We start from the raw sequence: 23,434 nt of genomic DNA on the forward strand, positions 1-23,434 counted from the left end.
GCAGAGGGGACAACGGGCACCCCTGCCTCGTACCCCTACCGAGAGCGAAGGGCCGAGAGACCCGCCCATTTACCACCACCTGAGCCATGGGTCCCGTGTAGAGAAGCTTCACCCAGCCAAGAAATCCCTCCCCAAAGCCGAATTTGGTCAAGACAGCCCAAAGGAATGGCCACTCGATGGTGTCAAAGGCCATCGTGGCATCTAAAGAAACCAGCACAGCCGGTTCGGAGAGGTACTCTGCCCTGGCGAGGGCGCCATGGAGACGCCGCAAGTTGAGGGCGGTGTTGCGATGTGGGATGAAGCCGCATTGATCAGGATGAATCAGATCGCCGATGACGCTCAACAAACGATTGGCAAGGACTTTAGCCAGGATTTTAGGCTCTGCATTTAGCAGTGAGATAGGCCTGTAAGAGGCACAGCGGTCCCGTGGCTTACCTTCCTTGGGGATCACGACTATCGTGGCCAGCCGCTGGTCGACCGGAAGGGAACCGGCCTCAAGGGACTCCTGAAACATACGACGGAGGAAGGGCGCTAGTTTATCCGGGCGCAACTTATATAATTCGATAGGTAGACCGTTGGGACCCATGGCCTTGCCCGAGCGAAGGGACCGAATCGCAGTCGCGATTTCATCTACCGACAGGGGAGCGTCCAGTTGCTCACGGTCCTCGGCAGAAAGGCCAGGCAAAGCAATGTCCCTCAGGAGAAGGCGAGAATCTTCCTCATCCCTATCAGTCACCGGGGAGTACACAGTCCGGAGGTGGTCGGCAAAACATTCCACAATCTCACCAGGCTCAGTCACACACACTCCATCCGAGACACGCAACTCCGGGACCACACGATTCACTCTCTCCTTCTTGTCCAGCCACGCAATCAGCTTTCCCGCCTTGTCCCCGGCATCATACAACCGGCCCTGCTGCTCCCTATACATAGTTTTGGCAGCGTCGGTGACAAGAGATCTGTATTCAAACTGTTTCAGGCTGAGGGCATGGAGCCCGTCCGGAGTGACACCCGCCTCCAAGGCCGACTCCAGCCCCGAGATGTCAGTCTCCAGCTTCACCACCGCCTCACTCCTGAGCTTCTTAGCCACCACTATCTGGGAGAGGGCGTGTCCGCGGATTACGGTTTTAAAGGCTTCCCACAGGGACATTGCAGACAACACAGACCCCTCGTTTTCAAGAAAGTATTGGTCCATAGCCTTAACCAGACTCTCGCGGGTCGTAGGGTCTCGCAGGTACCACGGGTTAATGGGAGCGGTCCGCCCTGCAGACCGCGACTCGGTGTCAAAGAGAAGCCACAGCGGGGAATGATCGGAGATACCCCTCGCCAGGTGCCTGACCTCTCGAATTCGACCCGTCTGCGCCGCGGGCATAAGGAAATAGTCTAACCTAGAAAGACTCCCATGTGCCCCAGAGTGAAAGGTGTATTGACATTGGGTCGGATGCATTAATCGCCAACTATCCACCAGGCCGAAGGTCTCCAACAGACCACCTAGCCAAGCCTGGGCAGCGGGGAGGGCCCTGGGTGGGTGACGATCCAGGTCACCCGAAACCACCGAGTTAAAATCCCCGCCCATAAGCAAAAGGCCATCCGGAAGTTCAAGCAGCATTCGACCCAAGTCCGCGAAGGTGGAGTTCTGGAGGCCCGGTGGGACGTAAATTGAGACCAGGGCAAGGGGATGCCCCTCCCACCTCCCAGTCAGACAAACATAACGCCCTCTGTCATCTGAGACCACCCTCGTGATCTCCAACGGAAGTGAGGATCGCAGGAGAATGCCCACCCCCCTGGAGCCAGTTGTGAAACCAGAGTGAGCCACGAGGCGGTATCCCCCCCTGTTCATTGCATGGCAGACATTGCCAACCAAATGCGTCTCCTGGATAAACACCACATCAGGAGTCAGACGACGCAAATACTGCAGAACTACACCCCGTTTGATACGGTCCCCCAACCCATTGACGTTCCATGACATCAGCTTCAACCCGTCCCCCCCCATCCCCTCCAATAGATCAGAGGTCCCCCCGCAAGTAGCACAAGTCCCAAAGGTGGCAGAAAATCAATACCTCGCCCTGCAAACAAAAACCACACTACAAAACAACCCCTCCTTCCCCCCCACCCCCCCCAACACCCAACTCCCCCCACCCTGCACCCCTGCGGGCCAAAAAACCCCCCCAAATTGCAGTGTGCCTGTCGCCCAACTAACCCCAGTCTACAAAAAGACCCCGGAGGAGGAAAGGGACCCGTCCCCGCCCGCCCCCCATACAGGTACTAGCAAAACACACTGAACCAAAGAAGTACAACCCAGCTGAGCAGTGCAAATTGGCAAAGTCAAGGACCCAGAGTCACTCCAAAGGGGACCCGTCACCGCTGGCACCTGCAGAGGGCCCGGGACGGCCACCTCTGTCCGGCAGCGAGTCCAACCAGTCACTCACGGCCACAGGAGAGTCAAAGAAGGCAGTCCGATCCTCATGTTCCACTCGGAGTTTGGCAGGGTAGAGCATAGAGTACTTTAGGCCCAGCTCACGAAGACGACGTTTCACCCCCTGGAATCCCATCCGCTGTTTCTGGACAAGTTGAGTAAAGTCCGGATAAAAGTTAATGGATGAGTTTTCATGTCGAACCGGGCCATGGACCCGCGAGGCCTGCAGAATCGCATCCCGGTCTCTGTAGTAAAACAGTTTGGCCACGATAGGCCTCGGGGGGGCCCCCGGCCGTGGCCGCCCGCCCGGAACTCGATGAGCCCGTTCAACGGCAAAAAATTTACTCAAGCCCGCAGGGGTCAGCTGTTGGAGGATGAGTTCCTCGACCAGGAGGTCAACCGGGCGGTCGTCGGAGGACTCCGGTACGCCGATGACACGGATGTTGTTGCGTCGGGCCCGTCCCTCGAAGTCCTCCAGCCGCCGGGCCATCTGCTCATTGACCACCTTGATGTCGCCAAGCGCGGCCTGCAGGTCCGACACATCCGCACCCAGGGTGGAGGTCCGCGCATCGAGAGTTTGAACCCTCTCGTTTGTTTTGGAGAGGTCCGCCCGTATTAAGGTGACATCAATCGCCACCGTATCGATCTTGCGGGCCAGGGCCTCGTATTGCGTGGCGATGGTCTCCCTGATGCCATCAATGGCGCCCATGATGTCCTGTAGGGAAAGTTCCGAAGAGACGGATGTGCCGCCACCGGCGACGTCTGAGGGGGGACCGGCCGTTCCAGGAGAGCCTCTGCCCTGAGTGTAGCGGTCCATGTTGTTGGTCTGGACCGATCCTCCACGGAGGGAGGATTTAGTCTTGCGCCCCTCGGGGCCCCCCCTGCCCCCCATGCGGCCACGGACTCCGAGGGGGACCGCCGATCAAAAGTAGTTGGGATACCGGCCCTGGAAACCAGCGCCTCACCCGAGGCCACAATATGGCAGAGCGGGGGGACCCAAGGCGGTAGGCACTCTAGTGGCAGGTGGTGACAAAGCCTTGTGCAGAGGTCAGGGAAACACCCCACCACCTCAATCGCTCCACCGGCCAGCCCCCTGAGGTCTGAAAGTGAAACCGAAAGTGGCCGATCGGCCCCTGGCACCGCGCCGCAGTCGCTGTTGTTCAACTGCGACACGGCCCCCACGGCTCACCTTCGCCCCGGGCACCTCCGTCGGGTGGGTCCCAAAAGTTCAAACAACGATAACTCAGGATTCCCGGGTCCGATTAAATTTCTGAAAAGAGATACGTGCTCAGCCGGTCGTCATCTCCCAGATTCCATAAACCAAATCAGGATTTTGTCAGGATAAATTCCGAGGAGCAGCGAGGGTCCGGGGAGCCCTGTGCTCACGCGACCATCTTGGATGCGCTAGGCTCCTCCTCAATATAACGAGATTTAATGACTTATTGAAAGACAACTTTTGCTCCGAAGTAGTGCACCACTCCAATCTTTTGGTTTGTTCTCCCTCTGCCTAGCAGCTGGCACCCAACGACGGCAGGTGCTGGAGTTGCATGTGCACACTCATCTGGACATAGTGTTGATAAAATTACGAAGGGAACACAGCAGGGAGTGCGGTCACGGTGTCCGCCGTTGTCCGCAACTGTTCTGACCCCATATATGGTGGCACTCCTCTAGCGTAGCCCAACGAAGACAGCTGCGCAAGGCAGCACACTACCGTGACCTTATATTGTAGTGTCCTCAGCCGAAGCGCGCAAGCACATATAATTACGAAAAGGTTCCCAAATATCTCTAGGGCGGGAAGAGGCTGACATCAGGTCCCAATAAGTCGCCAGTTGACTCTAGGAGTACGAAGAATCCCCGAGCCAATCCTCCACCCAAGGGCATAATCTGCGACCCAAGCAAATCGCTACTCTGCTTTCCCAGAAGCAGTAACAATGCAACCAGCTTATGAAGCTCCAAAGGGACCCCTTTTACGTATCCCAGTAGGGCGGTTAGTGGTGTGTGATCTAGTATAAGCCCTGTCATCTCATCTATAGCGTCCATACCTGCATCCCAATATAGCCGAATGTCAGGGCAGTCCCATGCCAAATCCAGAAAATTCATGCAGGAGGCTGAGCATCTTGAGCACCGCAACTCTTCCAGGAGCCCCTTTCTGCACAGCCATTCCAGTACTCAGTAAAGCCTATTCAAAAATTAAAAATGAATCCGCCACAGCCCATAGTTAGGCGAAAGTACTCTTGATTGCGCACAACAGTACAGCCACACATCTTCCGGGATGGAAACTCCAAATAGAGTGTCTAGTTCCGAGCAAGCAGAGGGGACTCGAACAGGGGCAGTATGCTGCATGGTAGAATACAACATAGTAATCAGCTTGCATGAGGATGAATTCCCAAGAAGTCCCTCGAGCACAGGCAGCGTGGGGGCTCCAAAGGGAAGGAAGCATAAGTAATGCATGGCATCCTGAAGCTGGTAGTAAGTAAATTGATCTAGCACGTTTGTTGTGCCCCCTTCAGGCCGCTGCTGCTGTGAGATGAAGGAAACCCCCCCAAGGAACACTAGTGAGGTGGAGCCATCTAAGTCTACTGCACACACCTGCATCCTGCGTAAAAGAAAATTGCGGATACCTAAGCAACGGGGTCAATGGGGCAAACAAAGCATCCAGCCGGGCTCAGCGGCTAAGTTCATACCACGCCCATACTGTGCAGCCAATCATGTCCACTCCCATCTGTGGACGGGGCTGTGGCCTGAATAGTACCATAGATAATGGCAGCAGAGCCGCAAGATCATGCTCCGGTGCCATTTGCGCCATAAATTGTTTTAGGGTACAGCCAGTAAAACACAAACTGCGCCTGCGCACTGTAATAGTATAAATTCATATCAGGTGCTCCCAGATCCCCCTGCTCGACTGTTAGGCTAAGAGTCTCCCAGGTGATCCTGGGCTGCCACCCAGCCCACGCCAAAGCCACCAAGCTGGATCTCAACTGCCGCCAGATGCTGCAATTCAGTGGCAGGGGCAGATTAAAGAACAAATAGAGCAGTTTAGGCAATATAATCATTTTGGCTATTAGTAATAATACATTTATACTTACCTATATGCACTTACCTTTCAATATTCTGTCCTTGATATTTATGTACCACAATATACTAGGGGTCGTTATTTAGTAGTACAACCAGTATTTGGAAAAGAATCCAGCTATTAATGTCTGGTCACAACTGAGCGCCATGCCCCCCTAAAACTATACTTCTGGCTACGAGCCTGCCAGGACTGTCAAATGCCTAGATATAGCCAAAGCCGCCAAGGAAAACAAACAATGGTGCCATGTCATAGATGGGCTGTCCAATGTACTGAGGAAGACACCACAAGAGATCTACAATGTATGTGATGAATTATCTAAAACAGAAGAAGGGCTGGTACTGAGGAGCAGCGGCATTATTATTCCTTTGGCCTTGAAACTGTGCATCCCATCTTTTGGTAAGGGGATTTTTACATTCTGGGTTTGAAAATACCACTTTAAGAGAGTAGGTATTTTCTTGCTTAGCCATCAAGTGTGCCTCTGCTAGGTTTGTGTATTGACTGCCTGTCTGTGGAGTGACAGGGGCTGGAGATGTGCATTCTGTTCAGACAGCCACTTGGGGGGGGGGGGGGTGTTGTGCCTTTGCAGGGTGAATCAGGGCTGGGCTGAATAGACCTGGGCTGCATTCAGAGTAAGGGGAGGTGATTTCTTTCACATCTGAATGGGCCTGGTCTGCCTTGGACAATGCTGACTCCACCTCCTGCCGGGCAGCTGCACCAGAGAGGACAGAACTGGTTCTAGCTGGGCAAAGACACTCTCTGCCTCTAGGGAACAAAAGATGTTGTACTATAAAGAGTGGGGCTCAGAACCCAGACTTTTAGATTACTTCTGGGATCCAAGAGGAACCTTTGCCAAGGAGAAGAGCTGGAGAAACTCAGGAGAAGTACTGCCCCATTGCTGTGTGCTGTAGGTGGTTGGCCAGTAGAGGCTGTTTCTGCCAAGGAAAGGACAAGGACTTTGCTGTGTGCTGTGTCCCCTGCTTGAGGAAGATCTCCAAGGGCTTCAAGTAGAGCTTGCCTCCTGTTTTTGAAGTCTCAGAGATCCAAAGACTTTCCCCCAGCTCCCCTGAACTTCCTTGCTGGGAGTTCTGACCTTCCAAGAGATGCCTGCTGCTGTTCTGGACCTCTGGAGGTTGTTCCTGCTGTTGGGAGCTGGAAAGCAATGCAACTAAGAGAAGCGCGACACATCCGCACCTGTGTTCGACGCATCGCCGAAGAAACCGACGCATCGCCTGACCGCGTCTCGAGAAATCACTGCATCGAGTGCACCGATCTACAGAGTACAAGATCACCGCACCGATTCTGACGCAGGCCCGGCTGTGCGGCTGCAAGAACCAACTCATCATGGGACTGCGGCTGCAAGAACCGACGCATCCCCGATCCTCACGCATCTCATCTGGGCGGCACGCCTGCAAGAAAGCCGGGCCGCAGTAAGAAACCGACACCACCTCCCCGCACAGTAAGAAACTGACGCATCACCTCCCCTTCAGTAAGGAACCGATGCATCACTGCCCCTGCGGGGCAGTAAAGCACCGACGCATCACCTCCCCTGAAATAAGGTACCGAAGCATCACCTTCCCTGGGCATAAAGAACCAACGCATCACCTTCCCTGTAACAGTTTTTCATTGTGCGCGTGAGGCATTCAAGTTACTTTGTGTGAAAAGTGTTGCATCTGCAAATTGTTTTGAACAGAACTGTTTATACCTTTTGAAAGTCATATTTTTATTACTGTATTGTGGATTTTTGTCGTTTTGGTCTTCTTTCGATTAGATAAAGATGACTTACTTTTCTAAAACTGGTGTGGTGTTGATTTGTAGTGTTTTCACTGTATTACTGTATGTGTTCACAAATCCTTTACACACTGCCTCTGAGATAGGCCTGTCTGCTCTTGCCAGGCTACCAAGGGGGTGAGCAGGGGATATTTTAGAAGTGTTTCCCCCTTAACCTGACTAAGAAGAAGGGTCCCTATTTGGTCAAAGATGCAAACCCTTCCCAACTAGAGACCCCCATTTCTAACACTCTCTAACTAGTGTACTATAAAATAGGCTTGCCCCACTAAATGGTGCATCCAGGGTCCTTCCAAACACAAAAATCATTAAATGGCTCCCAATCAAAATGAGCTGATCTATGAGAAGTATCTACTTCACAATCAAACCTCTTAAGCACCAAACTCCTAAATATCTAATCCAGAAACATGCATTTGCTGATGTGTGTCCTTCACGCTGTATTTTCACCAAAATCTACGTAGCAGTCAATGGTAAGAACATTGTTGGATGGTATGATCTGGGCAAGTTAGGGATAATGCTGTGTCCAGGTACTGATACTCCTATTAGATTACGTGACATTTCTGTTAATCAAATTGTAACTCAAGATTCAAATACTGATATCATTTTAACAAAACACAATGCTGTTTTTGCAGATAAAGTTGGTCAGGTGAAAGGTTTTACTCATCACATCAAGTTAAAGAAAGGTGCCACACCTGTACAGCACAAAGTACGCATGGTACCATTAGGAGTTCGTCAAAAGCTTAAAGAGCATCTTGATAATTTATGGACTGAGGGCATAATTGAAACCACCAATAGCTCGGAATGGATTTCGGCTATTGTGATCGCACTTAAAAAGAATGGCGATTTGAGGCTGTGTATTGACTTAAGGTCACTCAATAAGAACATAATTATTGACAGTCATCCTCTCCCGAGGATTCAGGAATTACTCATGGCTGTCAATAATGCTAAATACTTTTCCATTATTGATCTTAAGTCAGCGTACCATCAAGTAATTTTGGATGAAGATTCTAAAGATTAGACAGCTTTTGTTACTCCCTTTGGAGTGTATAGGTTTTTGAGAATGCCTTTAAGGCTAGCTTCTGCTGCCAGCGTTTTTCAAAAGTTAGTTGATGTGTTATTTCAAGACCTTGTAGGTGTACAAGCCTTTCAGGACGACATCCTAATTTTTGTTAAGTCTCATGAGGAGCATGACTCCATATTAGATAAAGTTCTTACCAAATTAGAAGACAGAGGCATGACTGTTAGCGAAGAAAAATGTAAATTTTTTGTGAAAGAAATTGATTATTTAGGACACAAAATATCATGTGAGGGTATTTCTCCTAATGTTGATTTGATCAGTGCTCTCAACAATGCTATTAAGCCGTATGACAAAGATTCTTTGAGGTCTTTTTTAGGACTTGGAGAGTATTATTCCAGATTTGTACAGGGGTATGCCCTGGTAGTTGAACCATTGAGGCAATTGCTTAGGAAAGGTGTATCTTTTGTGTGGTCAGAAGATCATGACAATGCTTTTGAAAAAGTCGAAGTACTCATTTCACAAGCTCCTGCTTTAAAAACGTTTGACCCCAATGGTGATTCTGTTGTAACTGTTGATGTCAGTTCTATTGGTTTATGGGCTGTTTTTAGCCAATTTGTGGATGGCAAAGAAAGAACCATTTCTTTTATTTCTAGAGCTTTGAGAGGTTCTGAACTACATTATAGTACGATTGAAAGAGAGGCGCTTGCCTGTGTGTGGGCTGTGGAAAGGTTTAAGAATTTTTTAGGGGGAAAATCTTTTAAGTTAGTTACGGATCATAAACCTTTAGTGTATATGATGGAAGGTGTGTGTTCTGGTAATGCTTCTTCGAGACTTATTAGACTCATAGCCAGATTGCAAGAATTTAATTTTGAAATTCAGCATATTTCCGGAGGAAAGAACATTACTGCTGATTGTTTATCTAGATTGCCAGCTAAAGATGTGAATGAAGATTGCTATGTTGATAATCATGAGTGTGTGGACGCTTTGGTGGATATTTTAAACAGTTGTGAGGGTAAGGTTTCTGAAGCTGAGTGGATCAAATTTTATGAAGAGGATATTTTGCTTAACAAAGTCAAACAATTTCTTTTCCAAGGGTGGCCTCACACCAGGAATCTTGTGGCAGGGTTACACAGTTATGCACAAGTATCTAGTGAACTCAGTTTTGAGAATGTTTTTTTAGTTAGACACAACGTATTAGTTCCTCCTATGGGTCTCAGGTCTAAGCTTATTGAATTAGCTGATCATGGTCATAATGGTGTTTCTAGCACTGAGATCTCTTAGACAACATTACTGGTGGCCTGGAATGGATGCTTCAGTTGACAAATTTGTTGATGCTTGTGCTGTTTGTGTGCGTTCGGATAAACATTGTAAGGTTTCATGTGAGCCTGTTGGGTTACAAGAAGTTCCTAAAGGACCTTGGGAGAAGGTATTTATTGACTTTTCAGGTCCTTATGATATTTTAGGCAAACAACACAGATTTCTGATTGTTTTAATTGATAATTTTTCAAAATGGATTTATCACACTTTCGTTCAGAATCCTAACACTGATGAAGTTATCCATTTCTTGGAAAAAGTTTTTCAGATTGAAGGTTTTCCCAAGTTACTCATGTCTGACAATGGAGTTCAATTTATTTCATCTAAAATTATCTCTTTTCTTAAAAAACGTGGCATTCGAGCTGAGAGAGCTCCTTTATATTGTCCAAAAGCAAATGGTCAAGTGGAGAGGGCTAACAGATTCATTAGAGATGGCATTCAATCTGCTTTGGAGAGTAAGAAGAATGTCTTTGATTTTCTTAAAGAGAAGCTTTGGTCATATCATTCCACGCCGCACTCTGTAACTGGAGTTTCTCCTTATTATTTGATGAGAGGAAAGTTGTACATTTGTTTCGCCCTTTGTTGAGTTTTCGGTTCATAAGAATTTTGAGAAAATAGTAGATAAGGTGAAGGAAAATTTGGATGCAGCTGCTTTAAAAAATAAAGCATACCATGATGACATGCATAGAACCAAATACAAAAATATATATGTTGGCAATTGGGTGCGCATCATTAAGCCTGGTTTGCCACGCAAAGGTATTTCTAAATTCTCTGCTCCAGTACAGGTCATTAAAGTCTCTGAAACTGCTGTTCTTCTGCACCAAAGAAGTTGGTGGAATAAAAGTTCCATAGTTCTTCTTAAACCTGGTCAAGAAAAGTTGTTTAATGTATTTGACTCTAATGATTCATTTTTTGATTTAGAAGCTTCCAAGGAGAAAAGTGGAGTTGTTCCCAATGTGACAAATTCTAATGAGGGTACACACTTTGTCAATATCTCTTCTGACTGTGATTCTAATTCTTGTTCTGATTCAAGCGATTCTGTTGTTAATTCTCATGCAGATGCCGCCTCTAATTCTCACAATGTCTCTTCTTCTGAGGGGATAGTTCCTGAAAATGTAATATCGGATGCTTGTTTGAAAAGGGTTGTTAAATTACCCAAGAAATTTGAAGATTTTGTTTTGAAATAATTCATTTTTTTGTTTTGTTTTCTTTTGTTTTCTTGTGTTTTCTTTTTTTTTTAAAAGGAAAATGTTGTGTATTATCCTTTTATGTTATTGCTCTCTTGTTATGGAATCCTCTTTATGTCTTTACTCTTGTGTTAGTAGATTCTATGTTGCTAGGTTACACATGAGAATGTGGTGGGGCATTGTGTGTTCTGCGCTGACTGGTGCTGGAGGTGCTCTTTCATCCACGCTGGTGGGTTTTTCATATGTTTATTTCTAAATAAACATCTACCTACTTATCACCGCCTGAGACTCGTCTTTACAATGGGTGAATTGGACAGTTGATTTGGAGAATATGTTCGATAAAGAGCGAGAAAGAAAACAAAGTGTCAAGAACTGATTATGCAGGATAGCAGGAAGATCGACTTTTACTCTTACAAGGCACTTTTCATATTGAAGTCAAAGTGAATTATGTGGTGGGTGTGCATGTACCTGTGGGCATAACCTTGGATCTAACTTTAGCAAACGGATTACAGTGGTGAGGCTTTTCACAGGAGCATTGAAAACTGAAAATGGTAACATATGGTCCTCAACTAAGAAACAAGACCGTGTTATCGGACTAGGTGATAAAGAAACGCAAAAGAAAGGGGCCAGAAATCATGTTTTCGTGCAAAACAAAAACAACAGTTGCTAGAAATTATTAAAAGGTCTACGCGGACACACAGTTGTCCATCTCACTTGAAAAACTATATTCTTGATTAATGCAGTTAGGGTTGCCACCTATCTTAGAAAAAAAAACAATCTTTATGTTTTCCTATTGTGGAACACCCAAGAGCTGGTAAGTGAAAAACAATTTGTGTAAAATTGTCAGGGTTCTTTTGTAACATCACAATTATCCCTCGGTTTTCTCTAATAACCATTCCGAAACGATTTAAAAAGCACGTAGATACTTTGAAACTGATTTCTTGATACGTTTGGTATTTTAGGTGTATTTTTCTAAAGGGGAAAATACCATATTTTACTGCTTTCCTTATGTTTTTACAGCATGAATTTAACATTCAAGCTGGTTTCGGCTAAAAAAATTCGCGAGTCTCCACATGAATCGGGTCTGACTGCATGTCTGTATTTTCCTCTGCAGATCATTACAAATAAGGCCGAAACGTCCTCTAGCTCTCTTAACATATCGTTTTTTTGCCACAATTAAAGCCCCGCTAGTCTTGCACGCTATGTCGTCACCTTAAATCTTTATAGCGGTGTAAACATCATGAACTACATTACCCAGAAAACCACATGGGCCTCGTATTAGAGGGGAGCTCTTCTGAGGTTTCGTAGTTCGGTGACTTCAAGCGACCGTTTCGACTCACTTTAGAGTAACTATTGGTAAACTACAAATCCCAAAGAGCAATGAAAGCGAAACATAAACATGCGCATGCGCTTTTTAAATACCGGCAATTGCAACCGAATTCATCAGACAGCCGCCATCTTGTTCTGGCCCTGTCATACACAAACGTGTTCCATCTGAAGGGAAAGTGTCAGCAGGGATGTTGGCATCCCTTGGGCACGGGCGAGGAATAACTCGCCTTCTGCGTGCCCAGTGCCTGGGTTCTGGTCCGTGCCGCTGGACATGCACGCAAAGGACACCTGAAAGCAAAAACAGACACACGCCGCTTGTCTCGCAGTTCCGCGGACTCACGGCATGGGCTCCTGGATGTCAGACTTTGGTACAATACCGCCCGCTAGCCACCGGAGGGAGAGGGGAGCGAGGAGTGTCCTACTTCACGGAGAACAGCAGAGGGCGCCACAACCACAGAGAAGAATCCACTGAATCCGAAAATGAATGCTGGGTCCCGGGCACCTCTGTCTTTACAGCAGCCCTGTTGGCCTATTGCTACAGCAAGGCGAACCAATCTAAGGGTGATTATTCAACACTTTAATACAGGCATTATCCCCCGTGGGCCGTGCTATCCTCCTGCAACCGCTTGCCCCACTTTTTGTATTATTAATAAGGGTTTGCATAATAGTTTACGCAGAGATGGAGAGTTTCCCAGATCTATGTGCGAGTGCTTCTTATTAGTATTCTGGGATCGTAGTCTCTTCTTTTATACTGGGTTAAATAAGAGTACCATAATTGAAAATAAAAACCTTGGCCTTATTAGTCATACTTGGACCTGGGATGCTTGGCTGCTATGTTTACAGAGTACTTTCACGTGGTGAGTAGTTCACCCAGTCCAGGCTTTGGAATTTTGGAACGTGTCATTCTGATTTTATACAATTAGCACAGGTCCCAGAATGCAAAGTAATACATGGATTTGTTGAGGCACTCTCACATGGACCTGGTAAATTGTAGAGATTTGTATATGTTAATAGACTGTAAATTGGCATGTATTGCTCTGTCTCGAGGCACTTTTAAGCCTTTCTCTTGAGCCTTGAGAGGTCCTTCACTTTAGTTTGTTTCCCTGTGCACGTTTTCAGGGTGACGATATTAAGCCCATGTCACTTGGACTTCGATCTTCCGTTCCTGGACTTTGCTTTTACATATCAATGTTATCCCGTGTATTGGTGCAAATTGGCTAAATTAAAATGAGTCAAGACTGCAACTCCTAGGATGCTGTGATGTTTATAGAAGACCCAGAAATGGAAGATATGTGTCCCTGTGACATGGAGTCATCCGGCCACCCTACGGATTATAAAGCTTGTATGTTAAAAAAATTTAATGTTAAGAAGAAATTGTGCTTGGCAGAGAATAGTTAATGATTGCTATCAGTACTCTGGACAACCAGACCCGTCATTCTGTCTGCTCTCCACTCAAGGTAAACTCTGGTGTTTAACCGGGTGAGACATTTGATAGTAATGGAGCTGATCTATTTGAGGAGAGTGAGCTCATATCGTTCAAACAGGGTGACACCCTTGAGATGAGGGGTAGTGCATGATTATGTCCTAGAATAAACTCATACACACTATCAAAGTTTACAGCACCTCAAAAAATAAGAATGCAACAATACAAATGGCTTGCTTCTTTCTCAATCTATGCTGGTTTGTTGCTTTAGTGGGTTCAGATCAGGATTCATATGTGGCACACCATCACCATGATATTCATTTAGGGCCAGATGTACGACCATTCCATATTGCGGGTCGCAAATTACATTTTTTGCGACTTTCAGTTTGCGACCGACAAAACAGAATGTGCTAATGTGTCTGAGACACAAGTTCAAGTTCAAAAGACCTTTATTCGAATTTCATAAAATCCATAAAAGTACAACAATAAGAACAATTCATTTTCACAATAAATCAAAGTACAGTTTCATAGTTATTAAAAACCAATACAGCTCTCATCAATCGATTTTCAGGGGTTTTCCATCGTTTTACGTACGCGTGTTATCAGTCTCAAGAAAGTGCTAGTGCGAAAAATTAATTCATCTGTTTCCAGGGAGAATAACATTGAGCAAGACTTCCCCAAGGAGAGGGGTCTTTGTTTTCTAAAATAAGGTGTTAAAAACCAATTAATATATTTTAAGTAAAATTTACAGAAGAATAGAAAGTGCAAATCGTTCTGTGTACTAATGCCATCGCACGGACATGGGTTATATTGTGTTGTGTGGTGATAACCCAGGGGAAAGCCCAATAAAACTTTCACAGAGCCTGCCCTAAGACGAAATAACAATGACTTTTCCAAATTGGAAAAGGGGAGGGTAAGGTAGGGTGGAAGTGGTTGCCTACACAGATCATTCCCTATGTATGTAACAACGGTGGGTTTGAATATTTCCCTTCCCATTCTTTCTGTGTTAAAAAGTGCATATAGTGCTTGTTTGACCTCACCCTTGTCTTTAGGCTCAGACACATTTAGCGATTCCCAATGGGGTCGCAAATGACCTGCCTCATCAATATCATGAGGCAGGTCGCAATTTGCGACTCCTTAGGAATGGGCTACAATCACAGGGATGATGCCTTACTGGGGATAGCAGACAACCATGTCTGTGTTTGCTTTTCAAATAAAGCAAAACATTTTTTTAAATGCAGCTGTTTTCCTTAAAGAAAAACGGGATGTGTTTAAAAGAATACAATGAAAAGTTTTCTTTTAATTTTTTAAGGGCAGGGAGTGGTCTGTGGGACCACTGCCTGCCCTTAAACATTTAATTTTGCTGCTATACACAAAGGTGAAGGGGTCCCCTGGAGACTCCCTCCCATTTGCAACTGGCGTGCCACCAGTTTGAACTTGGTGGTAACTGCAATTGTTTTGTGACTGCAGTTGTGGTTGCAAAACAATCGTACATCCCCCCCTGCAACTCGTTATTGGGAAGGGATGCTCTTGGCACGCCCCTTCCTAATAGTGACTCCCAAACCCTATTTTGCGAGTTGGTGATAGGTTACTGACTCGCAAAATGGAGTTGGTACATACTACAACCCTTTTTAGCATTCACAAACGGCTCGATTTTCCGTTTGCAACCACTAATGGGGCTGTACATCTCTGGCCCTGTGAGTGCTCCGCTGTGGTAGAAATGTATAGTAAGGGACTATGCTTGATTCCGGTCCAGGGAAGACATGGCTTGGCAGTTCGGGCTGGACTGTTCCCATGAGGCACAGGGTCAAGACTGATTTGCATATGGCCATGTCTGAACTGGGGTGGCGTGGTCTGCAAAATAACAGTGGATTAAACCCAGATCTGTGACTGGGGGTGAATGTTTTGCCAATGTGCAACATTCTGTCCATCATCTTGTGTGTTTTGCTGTTCTCCCTATGTGGGAAGGGTATGCCCAGACGTGGGTCCCGTGCTCACTACGCCACTGGAGTCAAGCTATCCTGGCTGAAGAGGGGTGAAACCCCGAAACCGGTCCTAGGATGCTTGATTCCGGTCCAGGGAAGACATGGCTTGGCAGTTCGGGCTGGACTGTTCCCATGAGGCACAGGGTCAAGACTGATTTGCATATGGCCATGTCTGAACTGGGGTGGCGTGGTCTGCAAAATAACAGTGGATTAAACCCAGATCTGTGACTGGGGGTGAATGTTTTGCCAATGTGCAACATTCTGTCCATCATCTTGTGTGTTTTGCTGTTCTCCCTATGTGGGAAGGGTATGCCCAGACGTGGGTCCCGTGCTCACTACGCCACTGGAGTCAAGCTATCCTGGCTGAAGAGGGGTGAAACCCCGAAACCGGTCCTAGGATGCTTGATTCCGGTCCAGGGAAGACAAGGCTTGGCAGTTCGGGCTGGACTGTTCCCATGAGGCACAGGGTCAAGACTGATTTGCATATGGCCATGTCTGAACTGGGGTGGCGTGGTGAGCAAAATAACGATGGATTAAACCCAGATCTGTGACTGGGGGTGAATGTTTTGCCAATGTGCAACATTCCGTCCATCATCTTGTGTGTTTTGCTAGTAAGGGACTCGCACAACATTTCTGCCTTGAATGCAGATTAAAACTAATGCAGCCAACCGCAATTTCCAAATGCAGTAGAGAACTCTAAAGTTTCTTGATTTCTAATGTATAAATTCATTGAGTTCAGGCACTTTTTTTTGCATTCTTGTAATTCTATTACACCTTACCTGATAAATCTGACTACCAAAATGCCAATTAAAAACATGACAGGACGAGCTCCTCATATATGGAATCAAGCACATTGAGTTTTGTGGTGACCTTGTGGTTGCTGCATTAGAAGACAATATTATGGGAAGTTGCTATCCGCACATACATTAGGAAACATTTCCAGTAACACTATTTTATTCCCCATGAACGGGCAAAACACCCTAAATCTAGTGGTCATGCGGCACATCATGATTACAGTCATGTTGTTACTACATCCAAGTAATACCCCTGGCTGTAGCGCAGCACCCAAAAGGATGACCTATACAGACATATTTCCATCTGTGTTTTATTAGAGCAAAAAGCTTGGGTTACATTATGAATGGCATCTTTTAATATTAAAATGTGCTTGTTTGTTTATTTGCCCACTCCCCTATTTTCTGCATCCACTTCATAGTATACATACTCAGTCCTGCAACCCTGTTGGGATTCTTCCGACATCGTCCAATGTATCTTCTAGCAGATGATGCTTTGAACTTGCATTATTAGCTTTTTTGGCGAATTCAATTGAATGCTTTTTCCTCTTTAAGCGTATTATACTACGATACTCAACTTTCATAAAAGGATGAAAAATATGGTGCATGTTTTTAATATAGTTGACAAGATCTGAAAGTACCTACTCACAGGGGTGAGTTGTTCATCCAGTCCTGTTCTTTTCCTCACAGTCTGATGTTGTTACTCCTTTTTATAGGGAAAAACAAAGCCTGAGATATCAAAACACATAGAATAAAAAGAAAATATGGATGTGCTACTCATATTCAACACTGAGTAACTTCATATCTTTTCTATGTATTGCTATAAAAACATATGACTGTATTTAAATCCTCCTGTTGAACCAATACTAACCAGTACCTTGCTTAAATGGACAATTGTTGTGTGGATTGAAATCAGAAAACTGTTTGTTAGAAATACACATTTCATAACAAGAATTCTTTTAAAATATTGTTAGTGTTTTTTTTCTGTTTTTTGCACTATTGAGTGCAGGCATACCAGGCATTTGGGGTGCAGTTGGAGTTACTGTCCTACTTAAGGCATGTATTTTTTGCTCTTCCTGTTGTGTTTGTAGCTGATACAATATTCAGTGATAGAGAATAGCTACCAAGTTTTACAGGTCTATGCAAGCCTAGTTTCTCCAGGCCAGATTTGCGTTCTGGGACTTGTAGTCCTGGTATTATACTTGGATATACAAGACTTAAAGCTTCAGAATGCAATTAAAACATATCTGTGCTGGAGCAGCTAGTTTCTTTTGGAGAAATTTGGCTAATAGTCTCTTCTGGTTGCACAGAATTCAGTGAAACACAAATTGCAAACCTTTTTTATATTGCCCATGTCGGTGCACATGTTGCTCATCCAGGAATTTGTAGTTCAGTTTATCTCTTTAATCAGAACTATAAGTCCAAAAAGACAAAGAATAACATGTGAACTGGGCAAACTACTTATGAATAGCCCTGACATTCTTGAGCGCGCCGCAAAAGTACTGTGCATTTTAAGACCAAAGTTGTCAAATTTCTACCATTTATTGGTGCAAACAGTGTTCCGTGACTCGGGCAGAAATCCTACTTCATATGTAGCCATCTCAGTGTCCGATATAATCTACTTAAAAACCTTTCTTATTTCAGCAGGTGTAGAAACAATGAATAATGCTATACAGCTGCGTTTGAAGGCAGTGACAAAATGAGTTAAAGCCGATCTGGTACATTTATTGAAACCGCTCGGAAATTCGTGCTTCTGCAGGGCTATCAGTAAAAAGGGTATTTGATAGTTCTAATGATCAGCTTTCAGGCTGTAATGGTGTTATTGTTGTCTATTTAATGTGCACATTGATTATAGGGATCCTTTGAGACGTTCTTTTGATTTTAAGAGTTAATTATTTGCTCATAGTGCACTTCTATATTTCTTGTAAATTACTGTGCTAGTATGTGCCTTTTTCATCAGTTCCTAATTATGCAGTTTGGGGTGCTACCAAAATTAACACTGTACTTTTTAAAAACATTTTATTTTACAAAGGCTTTATTAAGTACGGAGTCTTAAATACATCATGTTAAAATATCAATAAACTTGTCGGCCTTGAAAAATATCACTTAAGATGGTGATGTGATATAGAAACAAGCCATATAAAAATCCACTAAATAAAGTTAGTAACTTCTTAAATGTGTTGCCTTGTTATATATGAACACTTGTAGCAATATTCTATGTTTGAAACCGTAAAATAAGGGAAAAAAGGATATAATAAGATAAGAAAAGCGAAAAGAACGTGTTTCAAATCTTCTAATCATATATAATTGTACATAAATAAAGCGTGATTTAATATTAGATCTAGAAGGGTATTTACGTAATAGATGCAGCCCATGTATACACCTTTCATTCATACATTCATTCATAGTATACAGGTATATTACTTAAGGGGATTTCGGAAGCTCATCATTATTAGTCATACATTTTGCAATTTTGAAAAAAATAAAAAGTCGAGGGTAACCAAAATAAATCTCTTTTAATATGATTATGACAGAAAACATTTCACCATCCTTTAAAGGAACTCTTTCATGTTTTTTTCAACTGGAAGTAATCACTTTTATTACAGTGGCCAATAACTTGCCAACTAAATTTCATTTAGAATTACTAGTTAACTATATATCATGTACAGTACCCACAAATATACAATTTATGGAGAAAGGAATGGGTCCCAATAGATGTCCGTAGTCTTAGCCCAAACAATTAACCAGAATGTTTAAACCTTTGGGCCTTTGAAAATGTACATATTATCAACTTTCTGAACATCACAAGAGTAGCACTCTACTTGACTTAAAACCTTCTTTGAATATAATTTAATTGGGGTGAAAAATAATCTCTTGTAAAAGAGAAAAATATACTGTTTGGTGCTAGTGGAACGAGTAATAGAATGTATTTTTGACCACAACCTTTTCTATAATAACACTGACCAAACAAACCAAAATCCTTCTCCTACTGAAATTTAGTTTTGCTTTGGCTCCATCTTCCCTAAATGACTTAAACAATTTGAACATGCTGGACATTCTCCCTTCCATTAAATGTGGCATCCTAAACTTAGATAAAGCATTAATGTTTAAAGAATTATACATATCCAAGACCTATTTTTATAGAAAATATACATTTGTCTTACTTATTCAGTAATGAGAGGCTTAACTAAGGAATGCACATGCTTGTTTAATCATGGGTGGCAGCAATAACCTTGTTTTTTGTGTTAAATGAAGAATTTTCTTAAAAGGAAAAAAGGTGCAAACAAAATTGTTCCATGGTTTGCCAAATTACAGCCTTGTATTTTGTATTTCTGCATAACTAATCCAAATTTGTCTTATTCCAAAAGCAGAGTGATATTTCAAATTGTTAAAGTTAACTGTACAATTCGATTTTGGCTTCCTGCATCTTCCCAACGAAATCCCAACCCTTTTTTCTTGCATAAACATGTAGATAACAATTCATTCATTTTTCTAAAGAAATATTTAGACATTCTAGTTGGCAACATTAATAAAGGAAAGTTACTAACTGGGAGAATCACCATCTTTATAGTGTCCAATCTTCCACACCAAGACAATAAAGAACAGGCACTAGCAAAGCCAATTGGTCTAGCCTTTGTGACCTGTTGCCTTTGCAAAGGGTTTTTAACAATGCCGCACTGCATCTCTGATGCTGTGCAGTGTAGCTAAAGTTAGAAGCAAAAAAAGCCTTTTACATCCTTTTGTAGGTGCACGCACCATGCCTACATGCGCCTTCAATATGATGTATCGGTGGTAACTAAAAAGAAAATGAAATGCAGAAAAGCATTTAAAAATCTTTTTTAATTGGGAGAGGGAGAAGAAGCAACACTAGGGAAGAGTGGGGGGGATGTCAAAGCAACACAGAGGAGGGTGAACAGTGAAGCAACACTGGTGAGGGTGTGGAAGGTTACAATCTATATAATTGAGTGTGATCAATAGCACTTGCATAATGAAGTATCCCAGTCTTTTTAGGAATTAAGCAAGGCATTACCTCTGAAAAAAAACTCACTCAGTTTTATCAAAGGTAACAGAATAATTAAAAAGCAACAATATTTAAGGAATAAAAATCTTTAAAAATTGTTTTAAAAAAAACAAAAAACGTTCCATTGAAAATCCACACAGACTTCTAGTCTTACTCTTACAAATTCTGTTGAGGGTTTGTATATCTCTTTCAACCCTATATCGTTTTTTGAAGATGACATATCAAGTCTACTCTCTAAATCATTTTTAGAAATGAAACAGAATGTAATAATTCCTCACAGAGTGGATCCATGACAGTATATGAATCCTCAAAATAATGAACAAAAGTTTTAGATCTCTCCGTTTCTTCTAAAGCTTTAAAGACCATTTCCCCCTAGGATTAACCAGTGCTGTCTATAAAAAAACTCTCTGAAATATATTTTGCACTGTGTCTTTATCATTTTTTGGGGAATTCCTATTCATAAATTAATCCAACAACTAATTACAGTCACAACCTCCAATACATTTATCATGGGGATAAAGCAAAATCTCGGATGTTTTTACCAAAAAGAAGTGTCAGAATTATTAGGGCCATACAAGTTAAGAATACGTATTGGAATGCTGCCAAGTTTGAAATCAGTTAACACCCATCTAGTTTCACAGTTGTTACTTTGATACCAGATCCAAATTGAAAGATTTGTGGCAGAGAGTGACAGTGCTATTTCTTATTATCCACCACTGGCAAATATTACGTTTCTCCAACACACTATTTCCTCATATCACTATTTTCTTGATGCTATCAATCGGTTTCTTGTAAAAGGGCGAAATGAGTTAAAACTTTCTCTCTCTTGACAAAATTATGTAAACCCTGAATATTCCATCTGATTATGTGTAACCTTTGCATATATGCAAATAATACATAAGTCTATTTGTCTGCACCTTAGACTGTAGAATGACTTGAGAAGAAATTTAGAACTCAGAGAGGATGAATATAACTAGAACACCAAGAAAAACACTGGGATAAATTAGAAAAATATAAGAATAAGGCAATCAAATGAGATCTCCATTCATTAACACACAAAACATGGTAAGACGCCAAAATGGCCACAAGCATTAACCAACAGTCCAACAGTAAAACTGGAAAAGAGGTTCAGTGAGAAGCCACAACTGGATAAAGCCACCAGCCCACTGCACAAAACAAAATAAAAACCTAGCAGAAATGTATAACATGATTCCAAAAGACAGCCATAAAGATATTAAAGCATAACATCTACAACATAACTCTAAGCCAAAAACAAGAGAAAATGTTCCAATTCAAAAAAAGCGAACATGATGGACACCATAACATATTGCCTCAGGGGCTGAACAGAGGCCCCCCGCAGACCCCGCTGTGCAGCGGGCCCCCTCAACACAGTACTCAGGCCTGAGAGCTCCGGATTAAATCCAGAGCGGGGCCCTGACCGTGTACCTTGCAGGGGGGCCCCCTCAACTTTCGTTACACCACTGTATTGCCTTGGTACTGCACTAGGACTCCAGATTTAGCTACAAACGCGAACTCATCGGAAACATTATTACAAAGGCAAACAACCTTTAAAACAAAGAGGAAAAATATATGTAGACCATATTTACGTTTCAGATGTTGGCTCACATTATTATAAATAAGCACAAGCCCAACCCACAAGTAAAATCTCCCAAATAACATGAAAGGAAGAGACACATCAAACTTGATGACCACAGAGAAAATGGCACCACAAATCATTGCTATTGCCAAAATCCATTTCCTCTCCTTTATGATTATGAATATATTCATTCAGTTTAGCAGGATCCTCAAATGTAGTTGTTTTGTCTTTGTACAGTATCCTAACACAAACATATGTAACTGCCAAATCTAGTGTTCATCGCTCTGAACTCCACACCTAGATCTAAAAATTCCTCCCTTCTATTGGCAGTAAGTTGAGGGTCATTTTGTGGGGGAAAAACCATGTGATAACGCTTGTACATGGGACAAATAAGAATAATAATCAATTTAGAATAATTGTGAAATCCCAAACATTTCTGACCAATCCAATGAGCCCTTCCTTCATTGCAGTTTGAAGAGTCCTGTAAACTAACTATTTTTTGGGATAGTCAGTTTACAAAATGCAGAAACGTTATAACCTTCAGCGGATGGTGGGATACCATAGGGCCTCGGATTAGTCCTCCTGTTCCTGTTTTCCAGCTTCTCTGTCTATTTTTTAATGAAAAAATAACAAATGATGGACAGAATGCAGAACAATGTCATACATTCACCCCAGTACAGAGATCTGGGCCTAAATCCATCGTTTTTTTGCTCACCATGCCATTCCAGTTTGAACCCAGCCATTTTGCTTTGTTCGCCATAAGTTGGCAGGGTATGCTCAGACGTGAGTCCCTTGCTCACTTTGCCACTGGATTCAAGCAAGCCTGGCTGAAGACGGCTGAAATGCCAGAAACCGGTCCTAGGAAGCTTGTTTCCGGTCCAGGGAAGACATGGCTTGGCAGTTCGGGCTGGACTGTTCCCATGAGGCACAGGGTCAGACTGATTTGCATATGGCCATGTCTGAACTGGGGTGGCAGAGTGGGCTAAAGAATGGTGATGGATTAAACCCAGATCAGTTGACTGGGGGTGAGTGCTTGCAATGTTCAACACTCCGTCCATCATTTCCTTTGGTTTTTGCTTTATTTTTTAATGAAGCCAGTATGTTTGCTCAATGCCTTCACCTTTCCCATTACATCAGTTTCATCAATAATTCTCTCATCTACGTCGGGGACTATTCTATGTTGGACCACTTTTCTTCAGTTCTTTGTACTGTATTGTTAGTATTGATTATAGAAGGTTTAAACATTTTCATTTCCTCCAGGAAGTCTTCTAAAGTAAGTAGTGTGGTTGATCTAGAAGGTGATGTAGAATCTTTCTTTGGTTTCTTATTTGATCCAGCAACATTTTCTTTCTTGGTCCCTGCAACGGAAAACTATGGACAACACTGGTTAGATGACCAAGAGCAATGGTTATCCATAGATGAGCAAGATCTCCCATAAAGATGTAACAGTTTACAATGGGAAAAACATTTGCATGTGTAATCTACTATAAGGTAGAAG

The 23,434-nt window shown here is 43.6% G+C and overlaps 1 protein-coding gene across 2 annotated transcripts in view; it reads left to right on the forward strand.

The window, feature by feature from the left end:
• Window positions 1-12,222: 12,222 nt before the first annotated feature.
• The window catches only part of CLPB (ClpB family mitochondrial disaggregase), a 1,140,376-nt gene continuing 1,129,164 nt past the window's right edge, over window positions 12,223-23,434 (forward strand). For both annotated transcript variants that reach the window (XM_085623404.1, XM_085623405.1), the window contains exon 1: window positions 12,223-12,680. In XM_085623404.1, the coding sequence (XP_085479530.1) occupies window positions 12,308-12,680 (373 nt within the window). In that variant the 5' untranslated portion in view covers window positions 12,223-12,307. The remainder of the gene's footprint in view (window positions 12,681-23,434) is intronic.

Source organism: Triturus cristatus, chromosome 8, assembly GCF_964204655.1.
Source record: "Triturus cristatus chromosome 8, aTriCri1.1, whole genome shotgun sequence".
NCBI lineage: Eukaryota > Metazoa > Chordata > Amphibia > Caudata > Salamandridae > Triturus > Triturus cristatus.